Source organism: Pieris rapae, chromosome 5 (genome assembly GCF_905147795.1).
Source record: "Pieris rapae chromosome 5, ilPieRapa1.1, whole genome shotgun sequence".
In the NCBI taxonomy this organism is placed as follows: Eukaryota; Metazoa; Arthropoda; class Insecta; order Lepidoptera; family Pieridae; genus Pieris; species Pieris rapae.
In genome coordinates, this window is record NC_059513.1 from 9,232,217 (window position 1) to 9,250,957 (window position 18,741).

Sequence of the window (18,741 nt, forward strand, 5' to 3'; positions counted from 1 at the left end):
TTTAGACGAAGTGTGCGTGCCGTCTAATAATTTTCCCTTTTTTTCCATTTTTATATGAGTCGATGGCATTTTTCGAGACAACATGTTTGAGAATTCGGATATATAAACTAACGTAACAAAATCTACACGCGCTTATTTCAGGAATGAAGGAAAAATATTTTGAGGAATAGAGACTTCTAATACTGCCATCGGGAAGTGTTAATGCAAATATAATTTTAATATCTATGCAATAAATTGAACTAATTTAGTACCTATTATTTTCACCTTTTATCTTGTAAATTGAATATAAATCGTCTATAAAATTATATTTAAATATTTTTTTATTAATATGAAGTACCTTGTCGTGGTCCAAAATGTGATAACGGTTGTCTTTCAGGCATTGAAGGCCTCCTATCTACGACATCTTCGTCTTCTAAGAGTAAAGCGTCTAGATCTTCTTCCACCTCCATTGTTCCTTCAAAGAGTTCATTGTAGTCCTGAAATAATTTCAGTTTCATAGTGCATTCATAATTTAAAATAGTTTAAAGTTCACTAATTTATTATGTAGCATATAAGCATTAACGCTTACGTTTCGATTTAGATTTAGAATTTTTGGGATTACCTTAGCTTCCTGAATAGTAGAGGGATGGTGTGCAGATTCCTTGTCAGCAACAAGTAATGTCCACAGCGGTAAAGGAGGGACCGATGTCAATTCAGCATAATCCAGCTGCACATCTTCTGTTATCTATTTATAACATATAATTGGGACAATTTTATATTTGAGCTATATATACAGTATGGACAGTTTGACAAACCTTAACATATACTATAAAAGGGTTCAAGGATTACGTTACGCAATTTTTACGTTACGTTACGTAACACTTGAACGCTCCCCAACCCTTATGAACAATTGTCTGTTGTAAAGACTTTAGTTCATAAAATACACAAAACCCGATGTGAAATGTTTATCATGATGAAAGTACAGGTGCTTCTAGCATTGTGCTGAAATTGTAATGATTGCGTGAATGCTTAAGTTAGAATTGGGAGATGCTTTAATCGACTTAAAATAAGATCCGGAATAATAACTTCGATAACATAATTAATATAAATATATCTTAAATTTGAGGAACACCGTACAAAAGGCATAAAACACATTTTGCTTTCTTATTCATAAAAATACTATATGATTTATGTATGATATAAATTTAATCTAAATGTACACAATATAGTATGTGAAACTAATTGAAAGATATCGCTGGAATGTTCCTGTAAAAAATAATTTGTTGTATTCGTAGTACATTTACGAACAATACGGAGTGTTTTATGCCTAATCTGAATTTCCCAATATCTATCTATGTGTTACCTGTGCGACGCCGTCAAGAGGCGATGCAGCGCCCGCAGCGAACGAAACGGACAGCGTACGCGAACGCGACCAGCCACGCTGCAACAACGTGCAACATGCATAAGCCGGGCTAAGTGGTGCCACATAACCTATGTACATTTTACAGGTTTTTTTTCTACCAACCTACTGTTTAAAATGGCAATTAGTTTATTTATGTTGTTATGTGTTGATCATCGCTAATGGTAGATTATTTGTATCAACTATTTGATCTTTTTAGCTTAAAAATGTTGTGCAATCGTGCTTAAATCTTGGACATAAGCTTGGTGACGTTTTACTTATAATCAAATATCATGCAATGCAGGTATTCTTGTGGTATTTTAAAAAACAGAACCCTTATTACAAGTTATATTGAGGAATATTTTGAAATAAATGAGGTAATTGAACAAGTTTAAGGTATGAGTATTCAGCCATATATCGGATACTCTTAGGGACATTGGTGAGTATGACCTGTAAATCAAAAACCTATTGGTCATATGGGATTCATGTATCTAGCTATGTCTTGAACGAGAAACTTACACCCTGCGAAATGGAACATTTGTAACGATATAACATCTATACAAACTACAACGAAATCACAATGACACGTACAATTAAGTAGTTTACATATAATAAATACCTGTCGAGATATACTATCCTCATCGCCTTGGGAGCTTCTACTGGTGTATGTTCCACCTATACATCTGCAAGAAATTAATTATTTTTAACCGACTCAAAGACGGAAAAAAAGCAATTCCGAAAAACGGCATTATATATATATGACATTTGATTAACTAGAACAATCAATAGACTTAATTATTTTTAGGTCGATTTTGGAGTCTGTAAATAAAAAAATTATTTTATTATAATTACTCCTCCCTCAAAGGCCGGCAACGCACCCACTAAAAGTGGGTGTCTATGGGCTCCGATGACTGCCCTTTTTAGGCGTCTCGCAGGCTCGTTTGTCCCCCCTTTTATATATATAAAAAATCGAAATTATATTTCCTCTAAGATACATATTATAGACTAGTCGGTATTGAGAATTCTTACCTTACTAAATGTGCCAATATAGCTTTCACCCATCGAATCTTGCCGCTATTAAGCAATTCCATTAACTGTTTAGGGTGGTATTGCGGTAGAACCGGGCAAGCCATTTGCGATGCCTCAAATAGACCAAAGTCGGGCATGTAGTTTAATAATGGCTGGAATAAAACCGTACAAAGTAGTTAATGATTTTTTTTATTTAGGCTTGTATATTATTATTTAAGGATAAGATTTTGGGACACTTTGCGAGTCAGCATCTGTCAAAGTAATAATTTGGCATCCTTATACGTTTAGAGTTTAAGTTAAATAATTTTACTCACAACAATTAAACATATTTCCGAGTAAAAATTATCCATTTCGAAAGTATATTAGCTTATTATTAAAAAAAATCAAACACACAACTACACGTAATACTCATCGAGCGAGTTTGCTTATCTTGCCTTGCTTAATTATTGGAAGAAGTCTATTAGGTATGAGGGTGTGCAATTATTTAATCAAATACCGTCTAAAATTCATAAATATTAGCGCATTTAACCAATTTAAAGGGGCATTAAAGATACATGTCAGAGTGACCCTAGTAGACTAAAATTGGAACGGCTAATGGCGAAGTGTATTTTGTTCGTATATGTGTCGCAGTAAAGTGGTTAAACCAGAGAGTTAATTGAATCTCTAGACAGTTAATTAAAGATCGATATTCAATCAAGTCGCTAGCATTTTTATTTAACTATTTTACTGCGACATATACATATAAGGTTTCTCTTGTAAATAAAATACATTTTTTTTGTAATGTTAAATTAAGTTTTTTAAACATTATTAGTTGAGACTTAGAAGGGGCATTACAATCATAATCACACATTTTGCGTACCTGCGGTTGATCCGGTTGTGTTTTGTTTTTACGTCTTGCGTCTCTCTCTAATAATTGTAAGTTGATAGAGGACACACGTTGCAAGTGTGGCGCCGACACGCGTAAATCAGAGTCCCTCAGAGCGCGGGCTTCTCCGCCTTCTTCGACTTCCTGTTTAATTTGTTTATATTCAATTAAACCAGCTTTAAAAGTAAATGACTCCTACGTAAATTACTAATACAAGTCGTCATACGGTACAAATATTTATCTATTGAAGAAGCCTCTATTATGTGAAATTTCAATTTTTTCCCCTAAATTAATTAATAACTAAGAGCAGTTTTAGCCTAGAGGCTTCAGCGTGCCACTCTTATACATGAGGTCGTTGGTTCAATCCCCGGCTGTGAACCAATGTACTTTCGTTCTATCGTATCATGATCGTGTGTCGAGCACTACAGTCCTGTTTTTAACTAATACACAATACAACAATGCAATACCAATAACCAAATAACAATGTTCAAACCTCAAAGTAAGAAAGTATCTTGGCAAATTTTTATAATGCGCCTATCTAATATTTTATAATAAACCATATTTAAAATTGTATATAATTGTTTTACACAAATAATTTAAAACTTAATGAAAAGTAAAGTGGCGAGTTTCTAGGCCAGTTTCTCTCGTTCGTCTACGTAATTGATACGAGAAATTGCATTTAAAATTGGTTTTACATTAATTTTTACTTTAAAACTTAAATCTTTGGATCAATTCCATTAAACAATCTGCTAAGCAAAATACCTGTCCATTCTGCTGCCCAGACGTAATCTGTGAGTTCTCTGGCTTCCATTGTGAATATACATGCATCTCCGAGTCCATACCCACAACCAATATACCATCTCTGACCCACGATATCTGCATAGGCAACGGCGGTAGACCATCAGCCGTTTTCAATTCTATACGACGTAATTGCATCCACCTTATCTCTTCGACGAATAATGGCGCGGCTAGAGACGAGGCTTTGCGAAGTATCGGACGATTGTTGTTAATAGATTCCTTCATTGCCTAAAATATGTTTAAATATTTTGATACAGTTATGTAAGTATGTTTCATTACTTAATAGTTTTCGTTAAATTAATTCTGGCTTTTTTAGTGATTTGTCAATATGACTTTAAAATTCATTAAAACCGATACACATAAATAAAATGTATACAATGCTCGTTCGAAATCGAATTCGTACCGCCACGATAGTAATATTTCTGTGTGATACCTTTATATTTGCCTGCGCTAAATCACTCGAGACAGGCGTGAATAGCAAAACCCTGGAACCGACAGCTACTGTCAATATATGAGACCCATCCTCCTTAGAAACCCAGTCGAGCTGCACCAAATGCTTCTGTGTGAGTGGACAAGTGTTGCCATTCTCCATTATGCTCTTGCGCAGCGATTGTAAAGTACTGAATGACGGGACGGCGAGAAGACCGGCAGATTTGCCCGTGTCAGCCTCGCCATTACGATTATTACGGCTTTCGTCTGATGATAGCGTTTGTAGGACCTAGGTACAATAACATTCTTTAACGGTAATACACAAAAATATTTTTTTAAAGAACAGGGAGCAAACGGGCAGGAGGCCACCGTTCATAGACACTCAAGGCTCGCAAGTGCGTTGCCGGCTTTTTCCCCTAATCGATAATTGCTAACTGCTTAGTCATTAGAGTTATTTCTCACCACAGTTTGTTGTCTGTTTGTTTTATTCAATTCAATAAATTTGTATCCAAAAAGTCTAATTGTTATAATTATAAGCCCTTCAATATACATTGTACCACACGTTCAAATAAAAAAATCGGTCACACAATCTAAAATTATATAACTTAACTCCGGTTTACTAATAATAAAAAACATTAATTTTAGAGCGTAAACCAACCTGATTAATCCTCTGTTTCTTCTGCATAAATGTTGTATCATGCAAGTACGAGAGATCTATCTGGGTATCAGTACAGACTCCAACCCGTGGTAAGCTGACATTTCGCAATGGTATCGTATCTTCTAACAACCACTCCGCGCCACCGGTACTCTCACATTCGTATACGCAAACGCATAAGTTCACGAAACGTGCGTCTGGGTTGTTCAAATTCGTTGTGGACAGGCCTTTAGGTCTCGTAAAGGAACGTCCGCATTTGTACGCGCACGCAATTCGACCCGAGTACGCTGCGCTTATGTGTAAGGGTTGCCCTAAAATCGTGTACAATTGTGAATTTACAGTTAACCAGTTTTTCTTTAAATATGAAACAGAAAAACCAATTTACCTGGTATATCAATAGTAGATTCTTGATCTTTATTCATCATTTCCCATTCCTTCCACGAATATTGAAAATCATCATCTTTTTTAGTCACGTCACACTTCCAAAATCTGGTGACACAAACAGAAATATATACTTTCTGGTTCGAAGGACCAAAAAAAGTTTTCCAAAATACCATGCACATTCTAGATGCATTATTTGTAAATTGTACTTACAAGCATCAGTGATCAATCAACAGGCATAAATCATGCATTACTTTGCAACAATATACAAAACAACTACACCCACATACAAGTAGACGTGTATTACCTGAGTGTACTGTCAGAGCAGGCAGTAGCTAGTATATACGGGGCAAGGCAGGCGGGATAAATGGAAGCTGAGCTAAGGTGGCCAGCCGCTGGTGTCGCGTGAATCACATCTACGCCTTCTGGGAGTGATAACGGGCATTCACAGACCTGTAGAACAATAATTTGTTATATGTTGCAAATTTTTCATTTAGTTGCTAAGTCCCAGTTAATGCAATTGGAATTCTAAGGGCCTGTTTCACAATGTGTGGATAAAGTGCCAAATAGCTATCCAACACATAAATTATTCGAAAGATAAAAGTTCCAAATAAGATACTTCGAATTTCATGACGTATAGCGCTATCTGACAGTTGTGAAACGCAAAAATACTATTTACCATACCAATAAGTAACAAATATCTTATTTGGAACTTATCCGGACATTGTGAAACAGGCTCTAAATCATTTGTTATTATCTTTTTATTAAAACGGGCAGGAGGCTCTCAATGCGAAAGGGCTCGCTAGTGCGTTGCCGGCTTTTTAAGAAACAAGATCGAAATTATAAACATATTATTCGGATTATTGGTATAACTTGGCAGAATTATACGTTCAGAAATACTAATTATGTTTCAAAACTTTCAGTTTTTCGGAGAAATGTGTACGTTAACCTAACAATTATATTTAATTCATTCTGTGCGTGAATTTTAATACAAAATAATAAACCTTTTTCGTAGAAATAGATAGATGTGAGTGAATTTGATGTGCGGGTGCTGCTTGGTCGACATCTACTGACACGGAATTCTTTCGGGACTCGCCCTCATCTTCTTGCACTAAAGCACTATCAGGAACGTACATCATACTATTCGTCATATCATCTAAAAATATTATTTGTGGTTAATTAAAAGGGTTTATTAGCGAATATTATATGTAGAAGGCATAGGTGGAGGTCTGTCTTGGGGAAGACAAAACACCATACGATAGTAAATTATAAAATTCAGTTTCCCTGAACATAGAAGTATACAGAAAACTATCTTATAAAAAACAAGTTACAAGGTGAGAATCATGAATTTTTTTAGCTTAAAGAAATGTTTATAGGTTAAGATATAGATAGATATAAGGATTAAAGGGAAAATAGGAAATTTCTATCTGCATTCATATTTAATTCCGGGATGTTATGAAATAATTTTATTTACCATTAATATCACCCTGCGAAGATACAGTTAGCCTCCACATATGTACCGTGGAGCCACCGTCTGTCCTCTCAAGAACAACAATGTAGAAGGGCTCATTAAAAACTGCGGCTTTCCGCAGATCCACTATTGCCTCCATTCCAGCTTCCGTTATCGTATTCACGTCGCCTTCCACACCAGAATCCGCACTTTCTGTTGATGTCCTTTCTCCTATTGGAATGAATTCATGTATTACAATTTAAATTTTTAATAATTTATAGAAGTTCTGTTTTTTTTTAATTGAAGAAGAATTTTTTTTTCTCAAGACAAACGGAACGTTGTAATATGATTATGCTAATAGGAAGTATTGATAAAAACGTCTTCGGCAGCAATGTGGATTAATTTTGGAAAAAATTGCACTATGTATATATATATGTATTAAATACAAAAAATATATAATTAACCTGTAATTAGCTGTTCTTGAAAGACGTGTAACAGTTGCGTGTTATGCCAATCGTGTGTTGCATCAGCGATTGCATGTAATTGTATTATTGCTCCTGGCCGTGCCGTAGATTGCTGGGAGACTATTTTGAATCTGTCGTGAAGAGGAACTCCTCCTTCTTCGACAGTTGATTCTGATGATATCGACATTGTATCATGCTGAAATATGATGAAAAATTAGAACGTTTGCATAAAGATTTGGCACGCAATATATATGAAAAAAAGGGGGGGGGGGGATATTTCCTAGTAGAGTACACTTTGACGTTTAGTGATATCGGTTCCTATGGATAAAACAAAATTAATTAACTTAAAAACTAATTACCATTACATCTTTATGGCGGCGTTCAGACGAAGCTATTTCAGCTAACAGAGTACGCGCATCAATAACGGCTTGGAACAAACGCAGACTCTCTCCGTCACTTGCCACGAAACATGCGGATGGCGAATTCGAAAGATTTCCTAATGTAGTGCTGGAAATAAGAAAAAAAATGACATTCAACTTCTTGACACCCATGCAACTTTCTTGATACAAAAATCCCCTCGTGAACTCTGTGCTGCGATGTCGCGGGCTACTCGTTTGTGAGGAAGTTGTATGGATATTGCATTGTTGCATCGGCTATACTTTGGGTTTGCCCATAAGTTGGTATCGGCGATACAACGATACTTTTCAAATTTGGTGCTTTTAAAAATGTATGTAAACGCGCATCTTGTTTGATCTAGGATTGCCCCTCTCATTTCGCTAGACACTAGTTGGCTTTAAACTACTATCGCGCGTAGTATTTTTTCGATACTACATAAAATAAAATACAGTATTACAAAAATCTTATCAATGTTAATTTTATTTATTTTAATTATTACTCTTAATTTTGAATTTTAATAACAAAACCATAAATCTTATTCAAATATTGTGATTAATATGATACTAAACATTTTACCTAAATTTCATTTTAATTCAATATGCGTTGGTATCGGTACAGTATCGGCAAAAAGGCGTATCGATGCAGCCCTACTAAAAACTCACCTCGGCAGCAAGGTGGGCAGCCAGGCAACATTACTAAATGCGGACAAATGGGGTGAATTCACACGCGCCAATTCAGAGACGCCACCAGACTTCCCCAAAGGTCCCACGCATTCCACGCGCCACATAATTAGTTCTGAACAAAGACCACCAGCAGCAAATTGATCGTCCGTCGGAGCTACATCTCGCGCTTCATCTGTGGATTTTATTAATATTTTACCATCACCTCCAACTTACCAATCTTGACTAAAAAATTACATCGGTCAAGATCAAGGCACTTCCTAGAATAAAAATAACACATGTCAGAAGTGAAGCCTTTTTTGTAAATTATTTATAACTAAGGTAAAAGCCCCAATATATAGTCATGTACCAGTATATTAACACTCCATGTATTTGTATATCTATATTAATAAATATATAAAAAATCTGCGTTTACTCGATCTGCTTTTCTCACTTCGGTCTCAATCATTTTCTCCCCTTACTAATGCTAATATTATAATTTTTACTCTTATACTTTAGAACAATAGAAGAGAGTTTGGAAGAAAGACTGTGTTATAACACAACTCTATCTATCGTGATTATTACTGTCACTATATTAATTTATAAACCCTTGCCGCTTGGCACATTGATACAAAACATTAAATACAATATTAAATCTGACTGTGATTCTTTTTAACTAAATAAAAAAATAGATTTATAAAAACCAAGGAAAAGGAAAATCGATTTCAAAGTGTGAAGGGACCAACTATAGATAGCTCTTTGGATATATAGTGCTCTACATGAAACTCGTACAACATGTAGCTCGTTTATAAGAATGCTAGATATCTGTGAGTCGTTAAAACAAGTTCATTTGAAAGGAGGGACAAATGGGATGATAAGTTGCGTAGTATCAGGTGATGTGTTAAACAAAACACGTAACGGATAAAGTTTTAGTATGCTTTAGAAATTTCAAATATCGTCTACAAAATCTCTGCTTAACGTATAGTTTTGAGGATGTAGAAGAAAGTAGTATACATATACAGATACAGGGTGAATGCTTTTGCCTTATTAATTCTTCTTAATTGCCTTCAGTTTTTATGACTTACCAGATATGTTGTGGTGACTCGTAGTGAGCAACAAAGGCAATACTGGATGGCACGTGATGTCATTAACTCTAAACCTGTGACCCGAAGCTCTTGAAGCGTGACCGATGGACAGCACCTAAAGTTTAAATATAATAAAAGTTACAAAAGTCTTTAAAATTCGAAATCTTGCAATTTTTAAATAGACATAGACAACGAATATACACAGTACAAGACAAGAGCACACACGGTTTAACAAATGTTTTTGTGATAGTTTATGGTAGGAGATTATCTTAACTGACACAATTTCGTTTACCCGGATCCATAGACTAAGAAGATCCATGGAAAATATTCAATAACTATAAGACCTAGAAGTATGGATGTAAGGAAATCTTACTTGAGAAAATTTAGATTTATCATCAAAAGTCAACTGCCATAGATTGAGTGTCCCATTTGTGTGATTAGTGACCATAGATATCACTGGGGCTGACTCTAAGACATCACTGTCTTGATTCTCTATATCTTCGGTTGCGACACTTGTTTTCCTTTTCATATCGTTGTTATTCTCTTCTCTTGCTCCTAAAATAATTATCAAATAACTAACAAATTAATTTAATACTTTTGGGGGGAATAATATAGGAGGAATCAAAGAAAAAAATTCAATTTTATATATAACATTACTTAAAATAAAGTGCAGTTCTCAAATTTATTTCTTATTTATATGATGATTCAAATACAGCCAATATTAGATATAAAACACGTATTTTCAAATCAACTAATTATTTTTAACATGCACAAATGTTTTGACGTGACAACGTCTTATAAATTGGTTTGCCGGGTGACACTTCAAGAAACTGCTTTACGCTCCGCTCACGTTATGCGCTCACAATGAGAGCGAGTGAGAGGCACGCGTCCCTCCCACTCGGGCATGGTTAGCCCGCCTAAGAGCGACAGAGACAGACATATGAAATTCAGTGCGAGATTCTTTGTATAAATTAATGTTTTAAATATAATTCTTTGTATAAATAAATGTTTTAAATTGTTACTATTATTTCATCCTTCTTCCTACTATACGAATGAATATTCACATTAAAATTATTTTACCACTCAAAGTCGTTGTCACGTAAAACTTTCGCCCGTATACCGACTTTACAGGCAACCAATTCTTTTTATAACTTACCATTTTCTTGATTTTCCGCATTTTGATCATTTTGAGGCCATTCATTTTCATCTTTTTCTTCTTGAACACTCGCTAGTGGCGTTGTAACAATTTCTGGCTGTTGGCCTAGACATATAAAAAAATCGAATTAATAATATAATTTTTCAGGCATAATAATTGCTCAATATTTGATAAAACCTAGAACATTCTGGATACAACAATATCCTGGAATCTTACCAGTATTAACCGGTTTTGTCCTATGTCGCACGTAGAGTGGTTGGGCCGCTGCGTGGTAAAGTGCGGCCGGCGTACACATGGTAGTAGCGTCTCCGAGAGGAAACGCGGATGGTATTCGTGCAGAGAAGGACACTTGGGCTTGCCGTATTGCACCCGCTTGTAACTCATCTAGCCACTCACATACCCTGAAATAGTATATTTCATTACAAGTGCGGAAAGCCTGTCATTACAACGAGTTCCGACGAATGTCTACCCGAGCCGAGGCGCAGCCGAAGGTGAGGGTTGACAGTCGGAACAAGTTGCAATGACGGTACCGCACGTGTACTGAACGACTATTTTTAATACAGTTGCGAAAAAATTAGGCAATTTAATTAAACTATTTGCTTTTTTTTCTCTTCTCTCTACGGAATAAATTCGTTGCACGTAGATATGTAGCGACTTACATGTTTTCGGTAAATTGTTCTCCGAAGCATTTTGTGCAATTATACTGAGTTCGGGTGGTATTAATTCAAATAAAATATCATCGAAATTACTCATTTTGTGCAACAAATAACTCAACTCGAAAGAACATTTTTGGAAAATGGCGCCAACCGTCAAATAATATGAGCAAACCTTTTTTTTTCTTTTCTTCACCCATTCTGGGTAGGCAAAGGGATCTTCGCCCATACAGCCAAGTTTTCAGTAGATTATTTTTATTGCAATGAAACCAAATCTAACTTATTGAATCCAATCATTAAATCTGATATGGAAACAAATTAGTAGCTTCTTTTTAAAATATTTGCATGAATCATAAAAACTTGTGATTTTTTTAGTAAAAACTTCGTGGTTGGTTTTTTCTTTTTAATATTTTTTTATTGATATGAAGCAAAATCCAATTATTAGTCAACTTTTTAGAAATACGTATTTGCATATATCATAAAATTATTTTTAATATTTTTTTAATTGATATGAAATGAAAAGAAACCTAACCGAACTTATTGAATCCAATTATTATAATATTTAGAAATCATATATCATAAAAACTTCTATGAATCTTTTTTAATAAAACCTTCGTGGTTGGTTTTTTCTTTTTAATACACATTGTTTTGACAGTTGGCAAAGAGAACGCACGAGTGCGGGAATGGCAAAGAAAAAGCACGAGTGTGTAATAGCCCACTTTCCGAACGCTATACCTCCCTGCAATATGCCACTTTTTGAGCAACTGTATTAAAAAAAATGTTAACTTTCAGGCTGTCCCAAGTAAAGCACAGTTGGGTAGGTTGTTTCACTCATCCCAGAGGTCATATACACCAATGCAATTTCTGCCTATGTACCTTAAACTTGCATGTACGGTGAAGGAAAACATCGTAAGGAAACTGGCATAATCGAAATGTGTGAGACGTCTGTCTGGCTTAAACACCTACTCGTTAATTATATAAAAATGATCAAACGGATGCAGTATGGCCAAGACTTTCTGAATTTTATTTTTTATAAGAACGTTTAAACGTGTAGTTTTACTAAGAAAATAGTTATATTATACTAGTGATTTGTCAAGTGTACTTGCAACGCCATGAACATATCATGCAAGGGCATGTTATATATATTACATGAGTACAAATTATTTTAAGAAGTCTATTAGGTATGAGGATGTGCAATTATTCAATCAATTACCGTCTAAAATTTAATATATTAGCGCGTTTAAAAATTCAAAAAAGGAGTTAAAGATATATGTTAGAGTGAACATAATAGACTGAAGTTGGGACGGCTAATGGTGACGTGTATGTCGCTGGTAAGTTTCTCATGTAAATAAATTATATATTTTAATGACAAATAAAGTTCTTTCAACATAATTAATTTTAAATATGTAAAACGTCTCGTGTAATAAAGTTTTAAGAACGAACATGTGTAGAAAATAAGATTTAATACAAAAATTATGTTTTTTTGAAGTAAGAATAAAAAACTCACCATATGAGAAAACTGCCATCCACAGGGTGTATCGAGAACAGTAGATCGGGGCTTTGATGCCAATCTCGTAACAATGCCTCAATTTTGGCATCCAGGGAGTCCGGTAAATGTGTACACGTCACATCCGTCGCTATCGAGTTGATGGACGTCGTATTAGAAAGGCTTGGGTGACTGTTGCCATTTCCTGTAATTATAAAAATTGTTCAGTTTTCCAAAGTAATAATAAGTAATGGTGCTACAAGCTCTTTAGGTCTGGGCCTCAGATTTCTGTATCTCTCTCATGAGAGATGATTGAGAAATGATTCTCAATCTAGTAGGTGATCAGCATCCTGTGCCTGATCCACGCCGTCAACTTTTTGGGTGTAACCTCCTCACGATATTTTTCTGAACGCACATATAAATTCCATTTGTGCACAGCCGGGATCGAACCTACGACGTCAGACTCACGCTGAAGCCCCAACACACTTAATGAAAAGGAAGGACTAAATTTCTCCCTTGAACTCATTTCATACAAAAGATTATTTTTTAAAGCAGTCAAAAAAAAAACAAAAAAAAAGTTTCTGACTTTGTCTCGAGTGAATTTACTACTAGTTGTAAATAACAAATAATTGATAACTTTGTGTTTAATTTTTTTTTGTATTAAAATAAATAGACACATGATACAAATTTGTATAAGGTCCTAGTGATATGACTCCCGCCTATTACTAAAGCGTTGAAGCATATTTACCTGCTTGCTCATCGCTATTGCTGTTGTCTTCAGACAGTCCTTTAGTCAAATGTTGACTCGGTCGCCTATGTCCTACTTAGCAGCATGAAATAAGCATTCAAATCGAAGCACAATTCTATTACATAAATTCTAATACTATGCTTTTACGCTAATAGCTAACCAGTTTTGATAAAATTAAGATTTTGTATTCGTTATTTAATGTAGACTGAAAGCGTACTAATTTATAGATCCTATAAGAAATACATACTCGACGCAATATAAACTGAGGCTTCGGGTCATTAATAATATTTATCTGCCTGTCTCGCTCGCACTCATAGGTCTTATGGAGAGGTGTAGTGATGTGCGTAATAATGTAAAGGTTATAATTTGAATTAAATTCGGCCCGAGCTGATTTGATGTCACTATTTAATTTATTCAAAGCCACGTTAGAAAAATTAAAAAAAATCTCAATTGTGCGTAACGAACCGTAAGTAATGTGATGAGTGTCATAAGAAAACATCTTATATTTATATGAAAATAACCACCCTTACTTGTAACGATCAATCAGTGCGTACGCAGGTATCTGAGTATCGATAACGGGTTGCATTGCGTGCACATTCCTACTGTGAGTGACATTTATTGCCACGACGGCTCAGATTATAATGCATCGACTATAGAAATATTTCTTGCTTTATATATTTGTGTGTGTACATGAAAAATCTCATAGGATCTGTATGAAATGTCAATGGTGTGTGTTAATAAATTTGGGCCATACTTTCATGATTTTCTCCCTCCGGCTGTGTTTGATCTGATGTTGAACCACCTTCTTCAGTTTCCTCTTTGTCTAATATCTGTAATTGGCAAGTTTAAATATGAAAGTCACAAGTTAAAAAAGGCACATTTCGAAATCATTGTTAGTTAAAAAACATTTTTTTAAGTTCTTTTTAAATTTATTTTAATATAATAAATCCACAATCGTATGCAATAAAATAAAATAGTACCTGGACATTCGATTTTATAAAGTCATACTAATTGATTACATATTTAAAATAAATTAATATTAATAATTACTTTTTTAGTTAAATCATGTAATATCGCTTCAGCTTGACTCGTGAAGTGCATTTCCTTATTATGAAGCCAGTGTAGGATGAACCTTCCACCGCCAGAAAGAGATGGAACTAGTGGTATGTCTGTTTCCGCATTTATTGACGCTGCCAGGTGGAAGTGGAGACCTAAATACAGTTTTATGGAATTAGATTTAAATAATAAACTTCTTGATGTTGCAATGTATACTTTTTTATAGAATAGGGGGGCAAAGGATACGGCTCATACGATGTTAAACCATCAGAGGAATCAACCCAAAGAATACTTCAGTACACTCACCATAGCACACTTTGTAGAAAACGTATAGAGAGTTTATGTAATGAGTTATGAGTTATGTATTTAAAAGTAATTGTTATTGCCTGGCCCGTTGCCCTGTTCATAATTTAATAATTACTATTTGTACTGATTTTTTCAACGAAAAGTAAGATAAACAAATATAGCTATAATAATTGAATGATATATTTTTGTTAAACTTCAAAGTCAATGCTAAATGCTTAAGTAAAATGTCAGCTATTGTTGACTTGGTTTGAACTTTTCCAGTATTGTTACAAAAAAAATAAATAAAAATCTCTTCGAGTATAAAAATATCTCCTTATTGTAATAGTTGTGTGTCCGCTTGGATTCAACAAAATAACGTCAGAACCATAATTGAAAAGATTTGGATTACTTTGATAAGTAAATACAATGTGCTGTTAAGTAGTTACTGTAATTTATTATTAAAAATAATCGCGAGTACTTATTAATTTGAAGAAAATTACGTACCAGCAGTAAACGACGTAGCGTGGTAGGAGTTGTGGAAGTCGTGAGCGCTGTACGTAGAAGGAAGTGTGGGAATCGGAGCGCCCGGCTGCTTCGAAGACTGGGCCGTACGTCTGATGTGGAAACACGTTCTGTAAAAAAAAGGAATTTATAATTATGTACCTCATTGTTGCACCATTAGGCTTCGTTCACACGACATTCTACTGCACGTTTTTTTGCAGTATCCATCTTAACGTATTAATAGTGGCACATACATTCTCTATAGAACCATTCACATGTCGCTTGTACTGCAAAAAATCGTACACCGTTTATACGTTTAAACGAATACTCAACGGACTTGTCAAGCAAATCGAATGAACTTTTACGTATTCGGCTTGCAGTGGCACATAGTATAGTTCTGTCTCGTTCACACGGCACGATGTTTATACGTTTTTTATCGAATAGCAACCAAACGCTTTTTTATTTTTTTAGTTTAGTTTAGTACGCCCTCTTTCTTCATTTATAGGATGTACCCAAAACCTTCTGCTCTGTCGGCGGGGAAACCGTTTGCACCTTCGATTGTACCAATATAAAAGAACAACCAAGCGTGGATCCATCACTGACACAATTCACAATCACAACTGTGTGAAGACTGCGGCTACTCGTTTTTTATACGAAGGAAAATCTACCGTGTGAATACCCGGGTGATTGTACGTTAAAAAAACGAATACAAATAAAACGTGCAGGATAATGTCGTGTGTACGAAGCCTTACACTGCACTGCCGAAGTAAGTATTACGTTTTTCATAATTTCTAATTATTTATTTAGTTTCGTAAATATTGATCCTTTTTGTATATATGTCGCAGTAAAGTAGTTAAATCAGAGAGTTAATTGAATTCCTAGTTCCGTCAGACAAGTGACTGAACGAAACGTTTGGACGAGTTTCCTAAATGTTCTAAGGCAACAAGACTAACCTTACCTAACCATTTACAATAAAACAAAACATGGAATTTCCAAGATCTCGAAATAATCATGGCGAAGTCGACAACATGCTGACAAATTCACCAAAGACCACAATTTGAAACAAAAACTTTTTATCAACAGACTGGCACTCAGACAGATAGTTAAACGTTTTCGACGCTGCTTTATTTAAATCAAAATGCTAGGCGACTTGATTAACTTTCGATCTTTAATTATCTGTGTGTGTAGACTGTAGATATTCAATTAAATCTCGGATTTCACTACTTTACTGCGACATATATAACGTATTCCATCTTTAGCTATATGTTAAGTATAATTGTTATTTGTTGTATACAATATACAAACAGATGGAACATTGTGGTCCTTCGAACCGGACTATCAAATTTGGGACGCTATAGAAATTAATCAAAATTTTCTTCACGCGTAAAAACACTTACTTCATATGCTTCAAACGTTGCATGAATCGATGTTTATGCCGATGTGTAGCGCGTTGTCTCCGGGGTGGGGAACGAGAATGGGCGGTCACACATCCGCCCCATTCGTCTTCTGGCAATAACGTTTCAGCCCACACGCGGCAGATATTGTCAACGCATGATGTCACTAGTACGTTGCCCACGCTGCCTCTGTAACAATTAACATGGAATGAATCATAGAAATATTTAACGATTATATGGGTTCAAAAATTAATACAGGGAACGAATCTAGTGCTTCAAGTAGGTCATAATTGGTTTCGAAATAAGCTTATAAAATTACGTATGTATTACGAACGTAATTCATCTATTTAAATACCTATTTGTGTGAAAAACTGCAGCATAGCATAAAATTTTAACATCTTACTTTTAGAGAGTTAGAATAAGAATAGTGTTTTACTCACTTAGGCATGTATTTGCTAGTCTTCCTCCACGAGAGGTGAGTGACTGCCCTCGGATGTGCGACGTAGATGAAGGTGTAGTTGAGTTCCGGCGCCGAGTGTTCCCCTTGCGTTTGAACCAATACTAAAAATTATCGTATATAACTTACGTTTATATTAATTACCCGATAAAGGATAAATGTGATGCAAAGTTACATACTGGAGTGTGGGGATATCTTACGGGATACACCATATTATTGGTAACTAGCTGTGTTCTGCAGTTACACCAGCATGAATTCGCTCGTAGCAGTATATATACTTTAATTAGACTTTAATACAAAAATATTTTTTACTTTTTACACATTTCAGTACCGCGGACATTATAGTAGATATTAATATCTTCTAACTAAACTCTTGTTTGAAAATCTTTCGAATTGTTATTGGTCTTTTTAATACCTTGGGATGTATCCCAATCGTAATTTCATACAGAACTATAACGTTTATGAAAATATAGCGTATGTTCATCACATATAACGTAGGCTTTTAATTGTGAAATAGTTTTTCATGAAAGAAAAATCAGTCCTATAGTTAGCCATGCAAAAAAATAAACAAAATCAAATCTTTATAATATTGGTAGATGACCTCTCAAATCTACAGAAAGGGTGTAAATTAATATTAGTTATGATTTAACAAATCCGATAAATGGGCCGTTCAAGTATTACGCAAGCACTACAGGGGCAGGGGGTGGGCTTTGAATTTCTTATTTGACGTTTACGTCGCCAATAATAATTTTACTCTATATCCACATATTGCATATTCTTAAAAATGAGACATTCATAGCAATGGAACAAAATGCTGTAAGTCTGCTTACCTAATTCTTGAACGGCCCCATAAAACAAATAATTAAATTAATATCTTTTAACATACCTTTGTTCTGATACCATATCTTTACGAGTCTATCATTCATTCCGGAGGTCGCGAAAAGCACTCCATCTGGTGAAAACGCAAGGTGATGGGCCGGTGTTGCGGTGTGGCATTGCCAAACACACAACCAACCCTGTAATAAATAAGAGATTTAAATCATGAAAGAGAAACATCTGGGGTGTATATAATACAGTAAAAGTATATTAAAAAAAGGCACATTGTAATTGGTCAACAGACATTTTCAGTCTTATGACCGCACTCTTTTCAAATCCTGTACTCTAAACATACACATTTGTATAATTTTATACTCATTTGTATTTCTAAAGGTTTTAATAGAATGCTGCAAAGTTTTAATGCAATGCTGCTGTTGAAAGGGTATTTTCACTAGGGAATGATTATTGGAGCAGTGAGAAGTCTCAACTTTCTGTAAAAACATTACCTGTTTACTCAAATTTATTATGCAAAATGTAAGATGTTCGGATGTGGCTACATTCAAATCAAATCAAAATTTATTTATTCGTATCGGTAACATA

At 34.8% G+C, this 18,741-nt stretch overlaps 1 protein-coding gene across 11 annotated transcripts in view; it reads right to left on the reverse strand.

The window, feature by feature from the left end:
• LOC111003631 (dmX-like protein 2) overlaps positions 1–18,741 on the reverse strand; it is a 45,377-nt gene that overhangs the window by 20,131 nt on the left and 6,505 nt on the right. For 4 of the 11 annotated variants that reach the window (XR_006750221.1, XM_045628225.1, XM_045628218.1 and 1 more), the window contains exons 5-32: positions 18,212–18,341; positions 17,309–17,429; positions 16,872–17,057; positions 15,478–15,605; positions 14,683–14,843; positions 14,387–14,462; positions 13,633–13,707; positions 12,906–13,089; positions 10,962–11,146; positions 10,746–10,850; positions 9,963–10,144; positions 9,590–9,704; positions 8,508–8,700; positions 7,809–7,956; positions 7,450–7,645; positions 7,010–7,216; positions 6,540–6,691; positions 5,843–5,988; positions 5,540–5,643; positions 5,158–5,465; positions 4,504–4,788; positions 4,035–4,298; positions 3,267–3,416; positions 2,408–2,559; positions 1,998–2,061; positions 1,343–1,420; positions 602–724; positions 338–476 (exon numbers count right to left, since the gene is read on the reverse strand). Coding sequence is in view for 10 of the 11 variants with exons in the window: in XM_045628225.1 (XP_045484181.1) it covers positions 338–476; positions 602–724; positions 1,343–1,420; positions 1,998–2,061; positions 2,408–2,559; positions 3,267–3,416; positions 4,035–4,298; positions 4,504–4,788; positions 5,158–5,465; positions 5,540–5,643; positions 5,843–5,988; positions 6,540–6,691; positions 7,010–7,216; positions 7,450–7,645; positions 7,809–7,956; positions 8,508–8,700; positions 9,590–9,704; positions 9,963–10,144; positions 10,746–10,850; positions 10,962–11,146; positions 12,906–13,089; positions 13,633–13,707; positions 14,387–14,462; positions 14,683–14,843; positions 15,478–15,605; positions 16,872–17,057; positions 17,309–17,429; positions 18,212–18,341 (4,357 nt within the window). In the remaining variant the exon portion in view is untranslated. The remainder of the gene's footprint in view (positions 1–337; positions 477–601; positions 725–1,342; positions 1,421–1,997; positions 2,062–2,407; positions 2,560–3,266; positions 3,417–4,034; positions 4,299–4,503; positions 4,789–5,157; positions 5,466–5,539; positions 5,644–5,842; positions 5,989–6,539; positions 6,692–7,009; positions 7,217–7,449; positions 7,646–7,808; positions 7,957–8,507; positions 8,701–9,589; positions 9,705–9,962; positions 10,145–10,745; positions 10,851–10,961; positions 11,147–12,905; positions 13,090–13,632; positions 13,708–14,386; positions 14,463–14,682; positions 14,844–15,477; positions 15,606–16,871; positions 17,058–17,308; positions 17,430–18,211; positions 18,342–18,741) is intronic. The other 7 variants (XM_045628226.1, XM_045628219.1, XM_045628227.1 and 4 more) reach the window with 5 other exon arrangements.